The sequence below is a fragment of the Chiloscyllium punctatum genome, chromosome 12, assembly GCF_047496795.1.
Source record: "Chiloscyllium punctatum isolate Juve2018m chromosome 12, sChiPun1.3, whole genome shotgun sequence".
Taxonomy (NCBI): domain Eukaryota; kingdom Metazoa; phylum Chordata; class Chondrichthyes; order Orectolobiformes; family Hemiscylliidae; genus Chiloscyllium; species Chiloscyllium punctatum.
This window is the reverse complement of record NC_092750.1, coordinates 6,980,956-7,005,487: the sequence shown is the minus strand read 5'-3', so window position 1 is coordinate 7,005,487 and position 24,532 is coordinate 6,980,956. Positions and strand designations below refer to the sequence as shown.

Genomic DNA, 24,532 nt, shown 5'->3' with positions numbered 1-24,532 from the left:
GGGCACAAATTAAGAGTGTGATGGGATACTCTTTACTTGCCTGGATGGGTGCAGGAGAAAGGACTGCAGATGCTGGAGATCAGAGTTGAGAGTGTGGTGCTGGAAAAGCACAGCAGGTCAGCATCCGAAGAGTAGGAAAATCGACCGTTCAGGCACAAGCCCTTCAGATGCAGCCCCAACAACACTCCAAAAGCTTGACACCATCCAGGACAAAGCAGCCACTTGTTTGGTATCACATCCACAACTATCCACTCCCTCCACCACCGATACTCAGTCACAGCAGTGTGTACCATCTACAAGATGCACTGCAGAAATTCACTGAAGGTGACTACACCTTCCAAACAGATACATGCAACAGAGACATGGTAACATTGACAACCTACAAAATCTCCTCCAAGCCACTCACCACCCTGACTTGGAAATATATCGTTGTTCCTTCACTCTTGTTGAGTCAAAATCTTGGAGTTCCTTACCTAAGGGCATTCGGTCTACCTACAACACATGGACTGCAGCTCACCATTAACTCCTCAAGGGCAACTAGGGACCAGCAATAAATGTTGATCAGCCAGCAATACCCACATCCTATGAGTGAATTAAAAAAAGAGTTGATTGGTGCATGGAATTTTGCTCCAAGTTAGGACTTAGTTTACTGAGGGTGGAGACTGACCAAGACAGTGGAGAAGAATTAAGTCCAAAGTAAAGAAAAGCATGAATGAGGGTTTCAGCAGCTCATGAACAGTTAGTTCACTGGTGGAGCTGTTGTAGGCATTATCTCACCATACTCCCAGACAAGGCAAGGTCAGAGAAGCTGGAGAAATTTGATCAAAGTGTAACCAATTATGAAAGCTTTTGATGATGTGGTCAAAGAAAAACAATTGAGTGGTACAAGGACCAGGGCCTTTGATCTTTCCAGCCCATAACAGGCCTTAGAGTTGGGTTGAAGATACAATGGGTGGTTGGGAGTAAGTGGTAAGGAAGAACATTTTTACATAGTAAGTGGTAATGACCTGGAACTCATTGTCTATGCAGGGGTTTGGATGAACACTTCTCAAGAATAAACTTACAATGCCACATGGACAGAAGGGTGGAATGTGATTGATTGGATCATTTTACAGAGAGTCAACATGGACTAGATGGGCTGAATGGCCTACTTTGGTACCGTAGTGACTCTATAACTGAATGCTAACACTCTGATAAGCCTGTTTCAATTTGTGCTCAAGAAGTCGTGCAAGATTTGAACAGAATAAAGAAGCAGAAATGGTTTCCAATGGCTAAAAGATCAGTGGCCAGAGATACAGTTTGAACCTATTTGGTGGAAGCTTTTGTTGTACAGTGAGTGGTTAGTATTTGGATTGTGCTGATAGGATGGTGAACACTGATTTAATAGGAGTCTACAAAAGGGAATTGGATAAGCATCCGAACAGGAAATAATTGCTGGGATTTAGGGAAAGAGCAGACTAACTAGATTGCTTTTCAGAAGAACTGGTATTACCTTGATGGGCAAAATGGCTTTCTTACATGCTACCTTATTCTATGGTTCTTAGCTATTAAAGAATAGACTTGTATGAAGTTAACTCTTTTTGTGGTATTAGGTAAGAGCCAAAATATGAGTATTTTTGGAATTCAGTTAGAACTTGGAACAGGGCAGATGTACAGGATATTAATTTATGAATACTGCATTCGTTCTGGTCTCCCTGCTATAGGAAAGATGTTGTGAAACTTGAAAGGGTTCAGAAATGCTCTACAAGGATGTTGCCAGGACTGGAGAGTTTGAGCTATAGGGAGAAGCTGAACAGGCTGGGGTTGTTTTCCCTGGAGCATCAGAGGTTGAGGGGTGACCTTATAGAGGTTTATAAAATCATGAGGGGCATGGATAGGGTGAATAGCTAAGGTCTTTTTCTCAGGGTAGGGGAGTCCAAAACTAGAGAGGAATAGGTTTAAGGTGTGAGTGAAAAGATTTAAAAGGGGCCTAAGGGCAACTTTTTCACGCAGAGGTATGGAATGAGCTGCCAGAGGAAGTGGTGGAGGCTGGTACAATTACAACAGTTAATGGTAATTGTACCAGCATCTGGATGGATGCATGAATAAGAAGTGTTTAGAGAGGTATGGACTAAATGCTGACAAATGGGACTAGATGAATTTAGGATATCTGGTTGGCATGAACAAGTTGGACTGAAGGGTCTGTTTCCGTGTTGTAAATCTCCATGACTCTATGGTCTCTCAAGCCTCCCCTACATTTCCACAATAGAAAGGCTGTTCTGTGATCTAACTCCATACACCTCCCTTTACCCCAAATACTTGGTTAACTGAAATCTAGCAAGCACCGATAGAAAATTAACAATTGGTCGAGTGTCAATTACCATTTCCGGAACAGAATTCTAGATTTCTTGCTCCCTTTCTATGTCAAAGTGTTCCCTTATTTCATTCTGGGTCTGGCTGTAATATTTAGATCATGTCTCCTAGCCTCTGTTCAAACACCGACTTATATCCATCTAGGTTTAAAAACATTTCCAACTCTGCTTTCAACAGAGTATATTTCAAAACTTCCAGTCACATCTTATATCCTGAAGCCCAGTACTTTAACAGTGTTCACACAGCTCTGACAGTGCCTCAGTGCAAACCCATACAGAAAGATTTCGATTATATAAAGCCTTGCACAGCTTCAGGATGTCCCAAAACAACTTACCGTCACTGTTGTTGTCTGAGTATCACAGCAGCTCTTTCGCACAGAGCAAGCTCCTGTGAACAAATAGATCATCTGTTTCTTTTCTTTTACCAATTTATTGGATTAAATATTAGCAATTTTATTGTTAAAAATGTGTCTATCCCAAAATCAAAATGTCAACTCCATGGTGACAGTGAGAAATGAATGTGGCTCTTTAGTCCCAGAGCTCCATAGGCAGTTCTATGCTTAGAGAGAAAGAGAAAGAGAGAGAGAGGGATGACTGGTGGTGGTTTTAACCTGAGCGTGCGAGGTGAGTTGTGAATGACAGATCCTTCATGGCCACCTTTAGCCATGGTGGGAGTTGACCCCTTGCTGTTGGCGTCTCTCTGCGTCTCAAACCAGCTGTGCAGCCATGATGGTGCCCAGCTCTAACTCATCACCTCCTCGCTGAACCCTTTCTCCATCTCAGGTTTAGAATGCTTATGGGCATTGGGGCATCACTGTGAAAGAGTGTTCCCTTGCACCCACTTGTTCCCTTTGATCCCTTTAGCCCTCAGAACTATATCTATCTTGATCTTGAAAACGTTTTGACCTTAACCACTTCATGTGGCAGAGAATTCCACAGGCACACCACTCTTTTTGGGTGAAAAAAAATTCTCTTCATCCAATATGGCTTGAGCAGATTAATGTGTCCTTCAGCTAAATGCTGGAAAGATTGAAGCCACTGTCCTGATCCAGGCTACACAAACTCTGCCCTAAGATGGAGGAGTTGTTTTTTTCTGAGCCTCATGAGTCTTTGGAACTCTCTTCCCAAGGACGCAGGATCATTGAATATTTTTAAGATGAATCTTGACTAATTAGAGAGTCAAAGGTTTAGGCAGGAAGGTCATAGAGTCAGAGAGATGTACAGCATGGAAACGGATCCTTTGGTTCCACATATCCAATGCCCTAGTCTCTTTTGCTAGCACTTGGCCCACATCCCTCCAAACCCTTCCTATTTATGTACCCATTCAGATGCCTTTTAAATGTTGGAATTGTACTAGCTTCCACCACTTCCTCTGGCAGCTCATTCCATACATGCACCACCCTCTGCATAAAAAAGTTGCCACTGAGATAGCTTTTAAATCTTGCCCCTCTCATCTAAAATCTATCCCCTCTGGTTTTGGACTCCCTTACCCTGAGGAAAAGACCTTGGCTATTTATTTTATCTATATCCCTCATAATTTTGTAAATCTCTATAAGGTCACCCCTCAGCGTCTGACACTCCAGGGAAAACAGTCCCAGCCTATTCAGCTTCTCCCTGTAGCTCAAACCCTCCAACCCTGGCAACATCCTTGTAAGTCTTTTTTCTGAACCCTTTCATGTTTCACAACATCTTTCTTATAGGAGGGAGACCAGAATTGACATTGATTCTTTTTCTTCATTCACGGGAGGAGGGCATCGGTGGCTAGGCCAACATTTATTGCCCATCCCAGAGGGTAGTTAAGAGTCAACAGCATTGCTCTGGGTATGGAGTTACATATAGGCCAGACCAGGTTAGGAGGGCAGTTTCCTTTACTGAACCAAATTAGTGAATCAAATTTTTTTTTTCCCCGACAGTGGTTTCATTTTTATTTATTGAATTCAAACTCCATCATCTGCCATGATGGAATTGAACCTGGGTTCCCAGGACATTACCTGAGTCTCCAGATTAACCTGGATATTAACATACCACCAGGCCATCATTTCCCCATTTGGACCAATGGGGATTGCAGTGAATGGAGAAGCAAACTCAAGATGCCAAATGACCAATCCTGCTCCTAACTCATACGTTTCCATCACAACGAAAGGGGAAGTCACCACAGTCCCAGCGAACCATAGAGCTGCTTTGACCTGAAGATCATCGCACCTCAACCTTTATGGTAACTTTAGCCAGTTCAGGATTGAACCTGTGCTGTTGGTGTTGCACTGCATTGCAAACCAGCCGTCCAGCCGACTGAGCTAACCAATTCCCAACTGCTACCCCCACACCCTCTCTGACCACAGTTGAATCAGACTTTGGCCCTCTATCTGACCCCAAGACAACCTTCTGACCATAGATCCAGGCCATCATCAAGAGGCCCTCCTCTGTAGTTGGGAAAAAAAATGATGCTGGCCTCTTTGAACAGAGGATCAAATCCAGAGTGCCGTGTAACTGGCAATTGTCCTTGGACAATATCAGAATGTGCATTCTTAATTGGTTTAATGTGAATGAAATTCCTAGCCAGCACAAAACCAGTCCATGACCAGCAGACAAATACGACAAGCTGCTTAATTTAATACCCAGGGCAACAGTTCCAGTTCAGTCTCTCTAGAGGTCTAGCAACGAGACAGCTGATGAGATCTGACCCATGTCATCTATTATAAGACAGTGGCTCAGAGAGCTTTGTTCCTCTCAGCTTGAGAATGTGAATCAGTTTTCTCTTGAATTGATCCTCATTCTTATCTGCATTTCCTTCCCCTTCCTCCTCTCTCCTCATAGCAGCTGCCAACCCTTGCTGTCAGTAATCCTGAAAGTTACATTTGCTGCTTATACCCTCTTTTTCTCACTAACATGCTCAAGTAAAAAGTGAACAGAAAAATGCACAATTTATTTTAATTCCCCTATAATTCTTCTTCGCTTCTTTTGATCACTGTCTTCATAGCTCAGTCCTTCTTTAGTGTGAGCCAAGAACACTTCGTCAGATGCTTATACCATTAGCATTGTTTGATATCCAAACGATTTGCTAATCCTCCCAACCATCCTGCTTTGGGTGGGAGTCTCCTCTTCTACTTTGTGGAAACTCGGAGTTTGGACCAGTTTGTGTCTGAACCCTACCACTGCGGTAAATTTGCTGAGTCTCTTTCAACAGCACCTTCCAAATTCTCTACCATTTCTATCCAGAAGGGCAAGGGCAGCAGTTCCATGGGAACACCACTGCCTGCAAGATCCCTTTCAATCCACACACTAACCTGGTTTGGGAATGTATAAATGATCCTTCAGTGTTGCTGGGCCCAAATCCTGGGTGTCCCCTTCTTTTCCATGGGTGTACGTGCACCACCTGGATTGTAGCTACTGGCAGGTCACCACCAGCTTCAAGAGCGATTACAGTGAGGCAATAAATGCTGGCCTGGACAGTGAACACTCCCGTTGAGTGAACTAATACATTGAAAAAGGCACATTTTGTCAAAGCTATTTGTCTTGCTCTCATCAGAATAGCTTGCAAGGATTATCAAAGTAAAGGGCAAACAACATTTATACTGTATAGGTGGAGAACACTGATTGACTGGAAGTAGACATTGATTTGTGGAAGTGTGGCTATGGAGAATACACCAGTTAGCAATGACTGACAATTAACTGCCAAGCTCTATTGATATTTTGAACCAGGCAGGTTGACTCTGATTTGTCTGAGAAATGAACCAGTGAACGGCTTCCAGCCTTTTTGTTGAGTTGAAACGGGCAGTGTGTGTACATGAGAAACAGGCGCAGTGTGTGTACATGAGAAACAGGCGCAGTGTGTGTACATGAGAAACAGGCGCAGTGTGTGTACATGTTCCTTCTGTTTGTAAAGAACAGAATCCTGTGTGTTAGGGAAGCTCAGTTTTAAAGTGGAGGTTGGGAGGTTTCTCATCACCAATGGTGTTAAATGTTATGGAGCTAGCTCAATGGGATAAATGCCTTACTCTTGTTCCAATGTTCCTCTATTCCTCTTAAAATATATAGCTTTTAGTATATGCAAGTGCATCACACTGAGAATCCACCTGACAATTCTAACAACATTTAAAAGACATTTGGATAGACACATGAATAGGAAGGGTTTGGAAAGATATAGGTCAAATGCACGCAGATGGGACTAGTTTAGTTTGGAAACCTGGTTGGCATGGACTGGTTGGATCTGAAGGGTCTGTTTCTATGCGGTAAGATTCTAAGGTTGGCAGTGTAATTCTTCACATGCTCAGGACTATTTTGCAAATGCTATCCAGTCAAGGGATCATATCAGATGTCAGATTCTAGTATTGTGTATTTTGTATGTGTAGTTGGATACAGTCAGAACTTTGCTTGTTGTGAGCAGCCAAATCAACAAGCTGTTGATACTTTCTACTAGTCTTTGTGACATACAGCTTACATACCGAGCATCATACCTGTATGGGTCACACATCTGCGTGATAGGCAGATTGTCTTTTTGACTTAATGGTGTTGGTGCTGAATAACACTTGAGGTGTTGCCCCTGTAATTATCCTGTTAGCAGTGTGCCACTGTCCCTTTAATTAACTGTAAACACTGTAGTGCTATCCCTTTATTTAGTTGGGAGCAGTGTTTTTTAATCCACACATGGGATGTAGCTATTGCTGCTGGCCAGCAACAAATGTCCATCGACAGTTGCCCTTGAGAAGGTGGAGTTGGTGCTGGTTCTTTAATTACCCTCTGAACTATGTGCTGCCCCTTTAATTATCCTATGAACACTGTGGTGCTATCCTGTGAGCTGTGTGGTACAATTCCTTTTAATTAACCCTGAGCTGTGTGGAACTGTCCCTTTAATTAACCCTGAGCTGCGTGGAACTGTCCCTTTTAATTAACCCTGAGCTGTGTGGAACTGTCCCTTTTAATTAACCCTGAGTTGTGTGGAACTGTCACTTTAATTAACCCTGAGCTGTGTGGAACTGTCACTTTAATTAACCCTGAGCTGTGCAGTACTGTCACTTTAATTAACCCTGAGCTGTGTGGAACTGTCCCTTTTAATTAACCCTGAGCTGTGTGGAACTGTCCCTTTTAATTAACCCTGAGCTACGTGGAACTGTCACTTTAATTAACCCTGAGCTGTGTGGAACTGTCCCTTTTAATTAACCCTGAGCTGTGTGGAACTGTCACTTTAATTAACCCTGAGCTGTGTGGAACTGTCCCTTTTAATTAACCCTGAGTTGTGTGGAACTGTCCCTTTAATTAACCCTGAGCTGTGTGGAACTGTCCCTTTTAATTAACCCTGAGTTGTGTGGAACTGTCCCTTTAATTAACCCTGAGTTGTGTGGAACTGTCCCTTTAATTAACCCTGAGCTGTGTGGAACTGACCCTTTAATTAACCCTGAGTTGTGTGGAACTGTCACTTTAATTAACCCTGAGCTGTGCAGTACTGTCCCTTTAATTAACCCTGAACCGTTTGGTACTGTCCTTTTAATTAACCATGAGGTGTGGTACAGTCCGTTTCATTAACCTTGAGCTGTGTGGGACTGTGCCTTTAATTAACCCTGCACTGTTTGGCACAGTCCTTTTAATTAACCCTACGCTGTGTGGCACTGTCCTTTTAATTAACCCTGAGCTGTGTGTGACTGTGCCTTTAATTAACCCTGAGCTACGGGCGACTGTCCTTTTAATTAACCCTGAGCTGTGCAGTACTGTCCCTTTAATTAACCCTGAATGTGGGAATGTGCCTTTAATTGCTGAGGCAGATCAAGGTGCAGGCAGGAAGACTTATGTAATCTTTTTGTTTAACATTCTCAATCTTCCAGGTTGTCACAGTTTTTTTCAAGCTCTGTCTTTGTTGATTAACGTTGGCCACATGAGGACTAATTTGAGGAAATAGAGTGAAGTGTCCTCCCAGCAGCTGTTTTGCAGAGGAGTTGCTTGTTAACATTAAACCTTGTGCTCTGTCTTTCTGGGTGATGCTCACCACCTACACTCGTGTGCTGGCAAAACAAAACAGGCTGTCAAACTGTGTTGACCTTTCAGCTTGCCCACATTATGATGATCTGCCCACACGCTACAGCTCCACCACCCATCAATGCCTCTTAGATAGGATCAGCTTCTTCTCTTGACAGCTTGCTGTCAGTCCAGAGGGTGGCACTCTTACCTCTGAGTCAGAAAGTGTGGGTTTCACCTCCCAAAGACCTGAGCGCAGAAATCACACCCGACACGCCCGTCTGAAGGAGTGCTGCCCTGTCAGAGGCACCACCTTTCAGATGAGAAGTTAGATTGAGGCCCTGCCTGTTCTGTTCAGGCGAGGTGTGAGATTCTGTGTGAAATGTTGGCGGCACGGTGGCACAGTGGTTAGCACTGTTGCCTCACAGTGCCAGAGACCCAGGTCCAATTCCTGCCTCAGGCAACTGTTTGTGCGGAGTTTGCAAATTCTCCCCATGTCTGCGTGGGTTTTGTCCGGGTGCTCCGGCTTCCTCCCAAAGTCCAAAAATGTGCAGGTTAGGTGAATTGGCTATGCTAAATTGCCCGTAGTGTTAGGTGAATGGGTAAATGTAGGGGAATGGGTCTGGGTGGGTTGCTGTTCGGAGGGTCAGTATGGACTTGTTGGGCCGAAGGGCCTGTTTCCACACAGTAAGTAATCTAAAGTATTTTATCTAATCTAAAAACCATGATGTGGAGGTTCTGGTGTTGGATTGCCTCAGGTGACTGTACTTGTGGAGTTAGCATGTTCTCCTGTGCCTGTGTGGGTTTCCTCTGGGTGCTCCAGTTTCCTCCCACAATCAAAAGATGTGCAGGTTAGATGGATTAACCATGGGAAATGCACGGGTAGGTGGATGGTATTCTCTTTGGAGGGTTGGCGTGGACCTGATGAGCTGAATGGTCTGCTTCCATACTGTAGGAGTTCTTTGATTGCCGTGGAGTCACATGTAGTGCAGACCAGGTGAGGACGGCAGACTTCCTTACCCGAAGGGGATTAGTGAACCAGCTGGGTTTTTCCTGATAATCGACAAATGGTCATTATTAGACACTTACTTCCAGATGTTTCTTGAACTCAAGTTTCACCACCTACCATGGCAGGATTTGAACCTGTGTCCCCAGAAAATTACTCTGTGTTTCTGGGATAATGCTCCAGCAATAACACTATTAGGCCATTGCTTCCCCATATCCTTAAATTGTGACGTTTGGTTCTGAACTCCCCAATCATCCTTCCTGTGTTTACCTTGTCTCATCCTGTTAGAATTTTCTAGGTTTCTGTGAGATTCTCCCCTCCATTCTTCAAAACCTCACTGGTTACAGTACCAATTGATCCAGTCTGTCTGCACTGGTCAGTCCCGCCATCTCCAGAATCAGTCTGGAATTAATCAGTCTGAGAATTTTCTCGACATTTGGTTCCAAGTCTGAAACAACCAGGTTATGCCTTAGTTCTCGGTGTGTAACACCGGGTGGCACTGAGACGGTTTTCCAAATGCACAAGCCAGACTTAACATCTCCCCCTTGGAATCCATCTCAAGAAAATAACAAGCACACTCCCACAGCATTCCTGTTGGATGCTGTCATAGTTAAGCCCACGTAGGCCCCCCTCCTGATTACCACCCAAGCGTGGTTTTTCAGCAGAACGTGCAAAGAGTTGCAATGCCCAATAACTCCCCCAGACCTGACACACTCCACTTCCATTGACATGAGCTGTCAGGCCAATTATAGCTCACTCCTTTTCAAACAGCTGCAGCCACCAACAAAACACAAGATTGGAACCTTTTCATCTGTAGATATCAATGCCGTATGTTAGATACAGAAGAGGGAAGGGAGGTGACAGAATTGTTATGGCACAGAAGGAGACCCTTTGGCCCATCATGTTGTATTACCCAGTGTCGATTCCACACGAGGGTTGATGGATTGATTCGGCGAGATTGAAAAGGAGATAGCATATTGGTCTGGAGAAGGACATTGTAGGTTGCATGGGGTTGTATTTTTTCCTCAAACAGCTGCTAATTTTGTTGGATCTTCCCCTCAGTTTTTTGTGTAGGTACGTTAAGCTCTGTGTTTGCAATGGCTGGAGAGGCAGTCACTGGCCTACTCATGGCTGCTCCAGGGAAGGAGCTCACCACCATGTCTTATTTTTTGGACCTCACATCAGCGGATGTGGAAACAGTTGCGTTGTGGACCAAGGATGGCAGGGTGGGCGGATCAGTGGCCGAAATATCACCAGCGGGGGAAGGCTTCCATGAAGAATTTAGCAGCTCACCTGCCTGGAATGGTGGAGTCCATGAAGAGCCAAAACTTTCCTCAGGTGAGATTTCCTGTAAAGGTCTATGTTACAGAGTGTGCAGGTGTCATGGCTCTTACCTGCTTGGCATTCACATTCACCAGAAGAATAGTTGGGTGAATGAAACAACATCCCTTCTGATATTTGCTCTTTGGAGATGGGTGTTGCTGGCTGGGTCAGTATTTATTGTCTATCCCAAGTTGCCCCTTGAGAAGGTGGTGGTGAGCTGCCATCTTGAACCACTGCAGTCCTTGTGCTGTCGGTAGCTCACAATGCCCTTAGGAAGGGAATTCTAGGAATTTGACCCAACGACACTGTAGGAATGCTGACACATGAGTGGCTTAGAGGGGGTGGTGTTCCCATGCATCTGCTGCCCCTCCCCTTCTAGTTAGAAATGGTCATTGGTTTGGAAGTTGCTAAGGAGCTTTCATAAGTTAATCTAAGTACAAGTTATTAAGTGTTGGGGGGGTGGTGGGGAAAGTGCCAGTCAACCAGATTGCTTAACTCTGAATGGTAAAAACAAGGACTGCAGATGCTGGAAACCAGGGTCTACATTAGAGTGGTGCTGGAAAAGCACAGCAGGTCAGGCAGCATCTGAGGAGCAGGAAAATCGATGTTTCGGATCTGAATGGTACTGACTCTCCTGAATTTGGATGGGGATGCGCCCATCCAGGCAAGTGGGGAATATACTATGAACTCCTGACTTGTGCCTTGGAGATGGTGTTCAGGCTTTGGGGAGTCAGGAGGTGAGTTACTCGCTGCAGGATTACTAGTTTCTGGCCTGTTCTTGCATCCACTCTTGTTGTATGGCTAATTCAATTCAGCTTTTGATCAATGGTAAGCCTGCTGTCAGGATGTTGACAGAGGGGCATTCAGTACTGTTGTTGACATCCAGTGGCAACAAGAGGTGGTTAGACTCTGAAATTTGGAGATGTTCATTGTTTGGAATTTGTCAAGCCTCTTGACTGTTGTTGGAGCTGCACTCAGCCCCAGGCAAATGGGGAATATTTTATCACACTCCTTACATGTGTCTTGTAGATTAGATTAGATTAGATTAGATTAGATTAGATTACCTACAGTGTGGAAACAGGCCCTTCGGCCCAACAAGTCCACACCGCCCCGCCGAAGCGCAACCCACCCATACCCCTACATCTACCCCTTACCTAACACTACGGGCAATTTAGCATAGCCAATTCACCTGATCTGCACATCTTTGGACTGTGGGAGGAAACCGGAGCAGCCGGTGGAAACCCACGCAGACACGGGGAGAACGTGCAAACTCCACACAGTCAGTCGCCCGAGGCGGGAATTGAACCCGGGTCTCTGGCGCTGTGAGGCACCAGTGCTAACCACTGTGCCACCGTGCCGCCCACGGACAGGGCAATATGCAGAGCTCCAGCTCCTGTGCAAAGTGCGGGGTGGCGGGGGGGTGGATTTGTCTTTCAGGACTCTGCACCTTGTGACTGCCTTCGTGTAGGTAAAAGCACTATTTCAGTTTTGCTTTCTTCGGGGCTTCCCGTGTATCTCAATTGAATTGTTCTGAGAAATTGTCTCTCTATCGAAAACAACCCCATCGCATTATTCTGGTTTCTCATTGTGTGATACTTAGATAAGCTTCTTAGGAAAATAAGGCCCTACTGGCATCTTATCCTTACTCGATCCCCATCTTCAGTGCAACAAGTAGATGCTGTAAACAAAGAAAAGCATTGAACTGCCCAGTCACAACTAAGAACAATTGACCTACATTTATATACTGGGACCTCTGTGCGACCAATTGGAGCTTAAGGACTTGGTTGCTATGGCTATAAGACTATAAGGAATATGAATAGGAGTAGGCCATTTGGCCCCTTGAGCCTGCTCCTCCATTCATTAGGATCAAGGATTCTGGGTAATCCAAGATGGAGGATGGGAAAAAATTGTAGCTGTAACAGCTGCTCCTTTTTGAGGTATTTTAGGTGTTGGAGGTGATTTCCTCGAATTCCAGGAGCAGCAATTATTGTTTCATATGCTGTTGCATTGTTTTGGAACTTTGGAGAAAAAATTGTCAAAACAATGGTACCTTTAAAAGGGAGAAAGACAGACAAAGGCAGTGAGAACATGGTCTGTAAGGGGGAGAGAGAGAAAGAAACCTACACTGCTAACTGACACAGCAGTGAATCTGCACAGTTACTGCCTTTGCTGTTTGAATTTATGTATCGCTGGACATTGGAATGTGTCTGGGAAAAATTCACAAACAGTGAAATTCACAACTAGATTAGATTAGATTAGATTAGATTAGATTACTTACAGTGTGGAAACAGGCCCTTCGGCCCAACAAGTCCACACCGCCCCGCCGAACTAATCTTTGAGAATCACAGCATAGAAACGGATAAGTGAATAATTTTAAGTATAGCCTTGCTGTAAATTTACAATAGTGAGTAGAGTGGGTTCTTTTTTGATTATATGTTTTTATTGGGATCTGTCTCTTGATTAAATTTAAAAAATATAAGCCATAAGTATTAAGTTAGCCTGGAGCAGTGTTTTGTCGAGCAATAAGACGGTGCTATTTTTTTTGGATCTGTAGATAGGAAGGAGAAAAATGGCCTTTAGTAGAGTGATATGCTCTTGTTGGATGTGGGAGTTTCAAGAGGGTTTACAGGTTACTGTGGAATATATCTGCAATAAATGTCATTTGGTTGTGAATCCTGTCAGATCGAATGGATCGATTAGAGTGACAGTTAGAGGCAATAAGGAATTTGCAAGAGCTGGGGGTGTGCTGGATGGCAGTTCTTGGAAGGGAGAAATGCCACAGATACAGTCAGGTAGATGGGTTAACTCCAAGAAAGGTAGGAGAGGTAGGCAGGTAATACAGGAGTCTTCTGTGGCTATCCCCACATCCAACAAGTATGCTGTTTTGGATCAGATCTGAATCAGAAGGGGACTAATATACTGGCAGGGAGATTTGGTAGAGCTGCTCGGGTGAATGTAAAAGAATGGGGGCGGCGCTGGGGTTTGGCACCCAGGGAGATAGTGTGGAAAGAGATCAATCTGAGACTGGTACAGTTGAGAAAAGAAGTGAGTCAAACAATCAGCACAGGCAGGAACAAAGCAGAGAACAAGGTAGGACTGATAAATTAAACTGCATTTATTATAATGCAAGAGACCATGGTTAGGAACATGGGACTGGGATATCATAGCAATTACAGAAACGAGGGATGGACAGGACTGGCAGCTTAATGTTCCAGGATACAAAATGCTACAGGAAGGACAGAAAGGGAGGCAAGAGAGGAGGGGGAGTGGTATTTTTGATAAGGTATAGCATTACAGATATATGCAGAGAGGATATTCCTGGAAATACATCCAGGGAAGTTATTTGGGTGGAACTGAAAATAAGAAAGGGATGATCACCTTATTGGGATTGTATTATAGACCCCCCCCCCAATAGTCAGCGGGAAATTGAGAAGCAAATTTGTAAGGAGATTTCAGTTATCTGAAAGAATAATAGGGTGGTTATGGTCAGAAATTTTAACTTTCCAAACATAGATTGGGACGGCCATAGTGTTAAGGGTTTAGATGGAGAGGAACTTTTTAAGAGTGTACAAGAAAATTTTCTGATTCAGTATGTGGATGTAGCTACTAGAGAAGGTGCAAACCTTGACCTACTCTTGGGAAATAAGGCAGGACAGGCAACTGAGGTGTCAGTGAGTGAGCACTTTTGGGCCAGCGACCATAATTCTATTAGTTTAATGGAAAAGAATAAACCAGATCTAACAGTTGAAGTTGATTGAGTTTTTTGAAGAAGTAACAAAGAGGATTGATGAGGGCAGAGCAGTGGACTTAATCTATATGGACTTCAGTACAGTGTTCGATAAAGTTCCCTATGGGAGGCTGGTGAGCAAGGTTAGATCTCACGGAATTCAGGGAGTACTAGCCATTTCGATACACAACTGGCTCAAAGGTAGAAGACAGAGGATGGTGTTGGAGGGTCGTTTTTCAGACTGGAGGCCTGTGACCAGTGGAGTGCCACAAGGATCGGTGCTGGGTCCGCTACTTTTTGTCATTTATATAAACAATTTGGACGTGAACATAGGAGGTATAGTTAGTAAGTTTGCAGATGACACCAAAATTGGAGAAGTAGTGGACAGCGAAGAAGGTTACCTCAGATTACAACGAGACCTTGACCAGATGGGCCAATCGGCTGAGAAGTGACAGATGGAGTTTAATTTAGATAAATGCGACGTGCTGTATTTGGGAAAGCAGTCTTAGCAGGACTTATACGCTTAATGGTAAGGTCCTATGGAGTGTTGTTGAACAAAGAGACCTTCAAGGTTCATAGCTCCTTGAAAGTGGAGTCTCAGGTAGATAGGATAGTGAAGAAGGCGTTTGGTATGCTTTCCTTTATTGGTCAGAGGATTGAATACAGGAATTGGGAGGTTATGTTGTGGCTGTACAGGACATTGGTTAGGCCACTGTTGAAATATTGCATGCAGTTCTGGTCTCCTTCCTATTGGAAGGATGTTTTGAAACTTGAAAGGGTTCAGAAAAGATTTACAATGATGTTGCCAGAGATGGAGGATTTGAACTTATAGGGAGAGGCTGAACAGGCTGGGGCTGTTTTCACTGGAGCGTCGGAGGCTGAGGGGTGACCTTACAGAGGTTTATAAAATCATGAGGGGCATGGATAGGATAAATAGGCAAAGTCTTTTCCCTGGGGTGGGGGGGGGGGTCATCCAGAACTAGAGGAGCATAGGTTTAGTGTGAGAGAGGAAGGATATAAAAGGGACCTAAAGGGCAACTTCTTCACGTAGAAGTTGGTATGTGTCTGGAATGAGCTGCCAGAGGAAATGGTGGAGGCTGATACAATTGCAACATTCAAAAGGCATCTGGATGGGTATATGCACAGGAAGGGTTTGGAAGGATATGAGCCAGGTGCTGGCAAGTGGACTAGATTAGGTAATGATATCTGGTTGGCATGGACGAGTTGGACCGATGGGTCTGTTTCTGTGCTGTTTGACTCTGTGACTCTATGACTCTGAGGCTGATCCAACATTCCTGCCCTTTCCACTTAACCCTTGATTCTCTGACTGATCAAGAATCTATCCATCTCAGCCATAAATATGGGCGGCACAGTGGCACAATGGTTAGCACTGCTGCCTCACAGCACCAAAGACCCAGGTTCAATTCCTGCCTCAGGCGACTCTCTGTGTGGAGTTTGCACATTCTCCCTGTGTCTGCGTGGGTTTCCTCCGGGTGCTCCAGTTTCCTCCCACAGTCCAAAAATGTGCAGGTCAGTTAATTGGCCATGCTAAATTGCCCGTAGTGTTAGGGGTAAATGTAGGGGAATGGGTCTGGGTGGGTTGCGCTTCGGCGAGTCAGTGTGGACTTGTTGGGCCGAAGGGCCTGTTTCCACACTGTAAGTAATCTAAAGCAAAATGCACAAGGACTCTGCCCTCAATCCTCAGAAAATGCCCCGCAAATACTTTTTTGGTGACTTTTTTTTGTTCTTGCAAATGTGGGCATCACTAGTTGGGCCAGCATTTACTGCCCATCCCAAGTTGCTATTATGAATGATGATGGTAAACAGCCTTTCTGAACAGCTACAGTCTGTGTGGTGTTCGGCCAACCACAGTGCTGGGTTAGGGAATGAATTCTGGAATTTTGACCCCAGTGTCAGAGAAGGAATGGTGATAGATTTCCAAGTCAGGATGGTGAGTGGCTTTTTGGGGAATTTGTGGGGGTGATTGTTCCCTTGTATCTGCTGCCTTTGTCCTTCTAGGTGGATGAGTTGTGGGTTTGGAAGGTGCTGTCACAAAAGCCTTGGTGAGTTATTGCCGTGCAGTGGTCGACACTGCTGCTATTGTGCGTTAGTGGTAGGAGTAAATATTGAAGGTGGTGAATGGAGTGCTAATCAAGGAGGCTGCTTCAGTTCCTGAATAGAGTCAAGCATCCTGAATGTTGTTGTATTCTGTCTGACCTCTGATTTGTGGTTTGTAGACAGGCATTGGTGAATCAGAAGATGAGTCACTTACTGTTCTTGAATGTCTTATGAGGAAAGGCTGACGGCCTTGAGGCTGTTCTCGTTGGAGAGAAGAAGGTTGAGAGGTGACTTAATAGAGACATACAAGATAATCAGAGGGTTAGATAGGGTGGACAGGGAGAGCCTTTTTCCAAGTATGGGGACGGCAAACATGAGGGGACACAACTTTAAAGTGAGGGGAGCTTGGTATAAGACAGATGTCAGAGGTAGTTTCTTTACTCAGAGAGTAGTAAGGGTATGGAATGCTTTGCCTGCAACGGTAGTAGATTCGCCAAGTTTAAGTGCATTTAAGTCGTCATTGGACAGGCATATGGACGTACATGGAATAGTGTAGGTGGAATGGGCTTCAGATTAGTATGACAGGGCGGCACAACATCAAGGGCTGAAGGGCCTGTACTGCACTGTAATGTTCTATGTTCTACAGGATTGATCTAGCTGGTTCAGGTCAGATTGAGCAGATTGTAGAAATTATTTCAAATTAGTGCTTCTGTAGAGTGTATTAAAATGTTTCACTATACAAAAGCTCAGTGTAGACATTTATTGCTCAGTGTGTAATCAGTCAGAGAATCAAAGGTTATGGGCCTGAGTCAGGAAAGTGGAATCATGGAATCCCTACAGTGTAGGAGCAGGCCATTTGGCTCTTGGGTCAACACCAATCCTCTGAAGAGCAATCCACCCAGGCCCTATCCCTGTAACCCTACATTTCCCATGGCTAATTCCACCTAACCTACATATCTCTGGACACGATGGCCAGTCCACTTAATCTGCACACCTTTGGACTGTGGGAGAAAACTGGAGCACCCAGAGGAAACTCACACAGCCACAGGGAGAATGTGCAAACTCCACACAGACAGTCGCCTGAGGCTGGAATCGAACCCGTGTCCCTGGCGCTGTGAGGCAGCAGTTGCTAACCACTGGGCCACTGTGCATCTCCTGAGGATTATCAGATCAGCCATGATATCAATGCAGGTGGAGCGGACTTGATGGGCTGAATGGCCTTTCTCTGTTCATATGTCTTATGTAAATGCTGTTAAATGCCACAATTTTCTGGAAGGGTAGAATAGATAAGAAGATCAATGACACACACAGCAGAGAGGTCAGTAACTAACTTGCACAGATTTTAAATAATCAAAGGAGAAGTTAAAGGAACGTTGAAGAACGTTTTCAGGATAGTGAAAATTTAGAGTTTAATACTTGAAATGGTGGGAAGGGCTAAAGTGTTCATCACAAGTTTGAAATATTACAAAATGCCATACTTATGTTTTGACCAAAAGCAGGGAGTTGTAATCAGACTGCATTTGTTTTTGCTTGGCTAGCACAGATGTGGGGGTCAGTTAGCTCAGTTGGTTGAATGACTGGTTTGTGATATGGTGTAATGCCAACACCATGGATTCGGTCTCCATACTGGCTGTGGTTACTGTGAAGGACCCTCCTTCTCAATCTTGCCCCTCACCTGAGGTCTGGTGACCCTCAGGTTAAACCACCAGTAGTCTTCTCTCTCTCTAACGAGGGAGTAACCCTCTGGGACAAATACTTTTGTCCCAGAGCTAGAAGGTCCATCAGCAGAGCCAGGGTCCGCTCCCAAGGATGCCATTAGTACCAGACCCACCACAGCCAGGGAGGAACCTCTGGGCCCCAAACGAGTGACTTTATCTTTACCAGACATGATAGACCAAATGGCCTCCTTACATGCCATAAATATTCTTTTCTTCTGTGTTAATTCAATACTGAATACCTTCTGTACTAACAGAGAAACTTAGAATCATAGAATCCCTACAGTGTGGAAGCAGGCCATTTGGCCCACTGGGTCCACACCAACTCTCCAAAAAGCATCCCACCCTGACCCCCATACGCTATCCCTGTAACCCTGCATTTTCCACAGTTAATCCACCTAACCCACACATTCCCTGTTTTATTTCTCTCCCTCCTCTTTTAAAAGGTGGGGTTACTTTAGCTACCCTCCATTTCAATGAGCAGAGAAGAAAACTGCAGGGTAATGACTAAAATCTTGGACTGTGGAACAAATTGGATAGCTTTTTCAACTAGCTGGCATAAGCAAGATGGGCTGACTGGCCTTCTGTTCAATGTGAATTAATGCATATGTTGGCTAACCTCTCGTTTCAGACTCCAGTACACCTGACCCTCTGCCCATCGCTGAAACTGTTGAATCGGGTGAAATCGGTGCATTCGTTTCCTTACCACAGGCCTGGTTATCTCCAAGCACCAGATCCGGACCATCAGGCCAGACTGGGGAGCAGGCAGTGACCTCCAGCTCACCAACTGGTGCCCTGTTCACTAGACCCAGCCTGGCAGCAGACAGTCCTGATGTGGACTCCCCAGATGACAACACCCCGACGACGGAATCTGATTCCGCTGATCGATGGGACAGCACTGAGGCTCTGACATCTGCAACGAGCACACCAGACCTGCCAACTGCTGCCTCGGACTTTCCCACAACTATTGCTACCTCCTACCCCTTGCTGCCATCGCCCCCGCTCCCACCCAGCAGCACGGCACTCAGCGGATCGGTTGCCACAGTCACTGACGGGGAGGGGGCAGGTTCCATCGGGATGGACCCTGAGCATCTGCCTGGGCTAGAAGGTCCATCAGCGGAACCAGGGTCCGTTCCCAAGGATGCCATTGGTACCAAGCCCACCACAGCCAGGGAGGAACCTCTGGGCCCCAAACAGGTGAGGACTGTAAATACTACAACCTGTAGCTTAGAATCCTATAGCACAGTGAGAGGCCATTTGGCCCATAGTGCATATACTAACTTTTTGGAAGAGATTACAGTCTGTTCTGCTATAACATGTGTTTTTTCAAGATTGAAGAATTTAGACCATTATTTGCCGAATGCGAACTTTCCTTACCTGGATTGACTATAAGGTGGGTTCCATTGGTTTAAATGGTGCTGCTATTACACAATCTGCTTACAACACAATGTCACATGGGGACGGAACTATTGCACTATATTGCAACAGACTGTAGTTATTGAACGTAGAACATTACAGAGCAGTAGCAGGCCCTTCGGCCCTCGATGTTGTGCCGCTCTGTGAAACCAATCTAAAGCCCATCTAACCTACACTATACCATTCTTGTCCATATGTTTATCCAGTGACCATTTAAATGTCCTTAATATTGGCAGGTCCACTACTGTTCCACGCCCCTACTACTCTCTGAGTAAAGAAACTACCTCTGACATCTGTCCTATATCTATCACCCCTCAATTTAAATCTATTTCCCTCGTGCTAGCCATCACTATCTGAGAAAGAAAGTTCTCACTGTCCACCCTATCTAATCTCTGATCATCTTGTATGTTTCTGTTAAGTCACCTCTTAAGCTTCTTCTCTCTAACAAAAACAGCCTCAATCCCTCAGCCTTTCTTCATAAGACCTTCTCTCCATACCAGGCAACATCCTGGTAAATCTCCTCTGCACCCTTTCCAAGTCTGTCCTATAATGCAGCAACTAGAACTGTATGCAATACTCCAAGTGTGTACACCAGAGTTTTGTACAGCTGCAGCATGATCTCGTGGCTCCGAAACGCAATCCCTCTACCAATGAAAGCTACCTCTGATGCAACTTTCAGGGATCAATGTACATGGACACCAAGATCTCTGCTCATCCACATGACCAAGAATCTTACCATTAGCCCAGTACTCTGTATTCCTGTTACTCCTTCCAAGATGAATCACCTCACACTTTTCTGCATGAAACTCCATTTACCATGTGACCTTTCTCCATAGCTCTATTATTGTCTTTACTTTCGAGTACCTACCCAATTAATTCTCTTTCAAAAGTTACTGTTGAACCTGCCGTAATCTCACTGCACTACAGAGTTACACCTCATCTTCCTCTTTGATCCTTGTGCTAATTATCTCCTGCCATTGGAAACTGTTTCCCCTGATTTACTCAAAATGCTTCTCCATGAAACCTTCCTTTAACCTTCTCAGCTCTGAGGGTGTTGTTTCATTTGGACTGTGCCTGTATCCACTGGAAGAACGAGAGGCATTAGCACTGAAATATCTCAGATCCTGGGGGGTCTTGACAGAATCTATGCTGAAAGGATGTTTCCTTTTGTGGGAGGGATTAGATCAGGGGGGCCGCAGTTTTAAAATAAGGATTCTCCCAATTTAAGGTGAAGTTGAGGAGGAAAGTTTTCACTTAGGGTGTTGTGCATCATTGGAACCCTGTGCCCCAGAGGTAGTGCGGCTCATTGAATACTTTTTTAGGATAAAGTGGATAGAATCTTGACTAACAAAAGAGTAAAAGTTATCAGGAGTAGGTGGGAAAGTAGAGTTGAGGCCACAATCAGATTAGCCATGGTCTTATTGAATGGCAAAGCAAGCTGTCAGGCCGAATGGCCTACTTCCTCCAAGTTCGCATCTTCACATATAGAATAGCCCCACCCTCTCTGTATAATGGATGTGCATCAACTGTACAGCCGTTCCTAGTAAATCTCCCTTAACTGTCTCTGATCTAAGGATGATATTTGACTGTCAGCTGAACAGCCTTTCCATGCAAACCTGCAGTTATTACTACACAGGTTTTATAAAGAACGAATCGTTATTTTCAGGCATTCTTCCCCAGATTTTAATTTTGGGTTTTTGCATTGTGAGATTGATGCTGTAAAGGTATTGTCACTGGCTTAGTAAACTTGCAATTCCAGTCTAATCCTCTGGGAGTATGAGTTCAGAGCCCACCATTGCAAATTCAGTGTAATAACTGGGATGGTGGTGACCATGTAACTATAGTTGATTGTTACTAAAACCTATTCTGGTTCCCGAAAGGCATCAGGAATCCTCACCTGGGCTGGTCTATGAGTGGCTTTTAACTGTCTCATGGGCCACTCGAGATCGACAGTAAATGCTGGCTGAAGCTCGTGAATGATTTAAAAATAAAATTCTCTGGACAATCCTTGAGGCAACACTACCCCTTATCTCCATCTGAGTTGTGTTATGGAGAGGCGATAGCCTTATGGTATCATCGCTGGATTGTTAGTCCAGAGAAAGTGAGGACTGCAGATGCTGGAGATCAGAGTCAAAAATTGTGCCACTAGAAAAGCACAGCAGTTCAGGCAGCATCTGAGGAGCAGGGGAATTGTCATTTCGGGCATAACCCCTTCATCAGGAACGCGTGAAAGTTTGATTCACCTGCTCCTCGGATGCTGCCTGACTTGCTGTACTTTTTCAGCGCTGTTTTCAACAGTGTTGTACAATTTTCAACACTGTTAATCCAGAGACGCAGATAATGTTCTGGGGACTCGGGTTTGAATCCTGCCATGGCAGATGGTGGGATTTGAATTCAAAAGAAAATCTGGAATGAAGAGTCTAATGATGACCATGAATCCATTGTCGATTGTTGGGGGAATCCATCTGGTTCACTAACGTCCTTTAGGGAAGGAAACTATCATCCTTATGTGGTCTGGCCTACATGTGAGTCCAGATCCACAGCAATGTGGTTGACTCTTAATTGCCCCCCCCCCCGGGCAACAAGGAGTGGGCAATAAATGCTGGCCTGTCAGTGGCACCCACATCCTATGAATGAATTTTTGAAAAAATGAACAGGGCTTTCATTTCCTGATAAGTCTACTTATAGTTAGACCATGATGAATATCCTTCTGATGTGACAGCGTTGGGTTCTTTAGATAACTTTCCCCCCACTATCTTGCAGGCTGTCACAATGATTCAAAATCAGCTGCTACATACAGAACACAGCTGGGAATAATGCCTATCAGAGATGGACAGTTTTCTAAGCTTGACTTGTCAGGGACAGGCTGGTATTATTTTGATTTATTCCTGTCACGATGAGGCTCTGCTTGTGTACTGCTGACCCGTTATTTAATTACTTGGGTTTATTTTAATCATACCCTCATTCAGATCCCAACTGCTGCCACCTGCAGTACGTCCTCCAGAGAAGTGTAGGCCAAGACTGTTGTCATGGTTACCATCGTCAGCTCTGCTGTGTTGATGGGGTAGTTAATTTGATGCCCGGCTGTTCTCCTGCTGTTGGCTGGCAGTCCACTCGTAGCTGCCTGGCCACTGGGTTGAAGCAGCAGAAGGAGGCCATTCAGCTCCTAGCTGCTTGTGCTTGCCTTTTCAAATTGGTCATCAGTCCCACTCCTACAGCCACCATCAACCTACACACTTTTCCTGCAGCACCAAAGATTCTTCATTTCAGATATGTCATGGGTATATCAATAAATTTATACTCTTCCATCTCACATGCCTTCGTTTGTTCATGGGATGTAGACATTGTTGGTAGCCCAGTATTTGTCACCCATACTTAATCGCCCCATGAGGAGGTGGTGGTGAGCTGCCTTCTTGTATACCCGCATTGTATGCAGGATACCCACAATGCCCTTAGGGAGGGAGTTCCAGGATTTTGTCTGGGTGACAGTGAAGGAATGGCGATGTATTTTCAAGTCAGGATAGTGGAGGGGAACCTGCAGGAGGTGGCGTTCCCATGTATCTGCTGCCCTTATGCTTCTAGACTGTAGTGGTATTGTGTGTAGTTTTGGTCTCCTTATCTGAGGAAGGATGTTTTGGTTATAGAGGAAGTACAACAAAGGTTTCTCAGACTGATTCCTGAGACGACAGGATTGGCAGACGACAGACTGGATCAGTTAGGACTATATTCATTGGAGGTTAGAATAAGTGAGGGTTGGGGGGGGTTGGGGGTGGAGGTCTCACTATAAAATTCCAACAGGAGAAATGCAGGAAGGATGTTCCCTAAAACCATGGAGTTCAGAACCATGAGCCACAGTCTCAGGATATGGGGTAGACCATTCCATAGGAGTGTGGAAGCAGGCCATCCAGCCCATGAAGTACACACTGACCCCCTCCAAGAGCATCCCACCCAGGCCCACCCCCCTATTCCTGTAACCCTGCATTTACCATAGCCAATCCATTTAACCTGCATATCTTTGGATTGTGGGAGGAAATCAGAGCACCCAGAGGTAGACACAAAAAGAGACTTCATACGGACAGTTGCCCAAGGCTGGGATTGAACCAGGGTCCCGGGGGCTGTGAGGCAGCAGTGCTAACCACTGAGCCACTCTGTGACTGAGATAAGGAGAAATGTCTTCACTCAGTCTCAGGATTAAGAATCTAGCGATTGTATTATTGGGCTATTGCTTCCCCTTACTCTGTTTCTGTGCTCTCAGCTGCTGCCTGACCTGCTGAATAATGTAACAGTTTCTATTTTCACTTCACAAATGGTCACCCTGCCTTCCAGATGAGCGTCGCCCCTGGTATGACCTTGATTGTTTCTGAAAGGTTTCTTAAAGCTGTATCTCAACCTGCTTTGGCCGCAGTGTGCAATAATTTTAAAGCTGTGCCCTTCTGGTAATACGAGCCGTTGCATATTGTCCACCTCTGGCTCTGCTGTGACTGACCTATTCCTCGCACTTGTCTTCAACAGGTTACTTGCAGAGACTGGAGCAAATTAGCTGGAAGGAATTACGTTATCCTGAACATGACTGAAAACACTGAATGTGTGAGTATTGAACATGTGGGGAGGAGATGCTGCTGGGGTAGTGGTAGAACATAGGACTGTACAGCACGATGTGCTGAATGTGACACCAAATTAATCTAATCCCATCTGCCTGCCCTTGGTCCATATCCCTCCTTTCCATGTGCTTATCTAATACCGTAGTCCCTTAAACACCCCTAATGTATCTGTTTCCACCACCACCCTGGCAGCATCCCCCAGATTCCGACCACTCTGTGTAAAAAAACCTTACCCCTCACATCTCCTTTGAACTTTCCCTGTCAGAGGTGCCAGCTTTAACAGGAGGGTGCCTGTCTCCTGTCTCAGGTGGATAAAATGGGAGTGCAGTTTCCAACAGAATCCTGGTCAATCTCCCTCCCTCGATTCAGAATCACAGAATTGGTACAGT

The 24,532-nt window shown here is 45.0% G+C and overlaps 1 protein-coding gene across 3 annotated transcripts in view; it reads left to right on the top strand.

The window, feature by feature from the left end:
• Positions 1 to 24,532, top strand: part of podxl2 (podocalyxin-like 2) — a 57,266-nt gene that overhangs the window by 14,860 nt on the left and 17,874 nt on the right. For 2 of the 3 annotated variants that reach the window (XM_072581803.1, XM_072581804.1), the window contains 3 exons: positions 10,366 to 10,641; positions 18,758 to 19,323; positions 24,055 to 24,129. In XM_072581803.1, coding sequence (XP_072437904.1) covers positions 10,366 to 10,641; positions 18,758 to 19,323; positions 24,055 to 24,129 — 917 coding nt within the window. The remainder of the gene's footprint in view (positions 1 to 10,365; positions 10,642 to 18,757; positions 19,324 to 24,054; positions 24,130 to 24,532) is intronic. The other variant, XM_072581805.1, reaches the window with a different exon arrangement.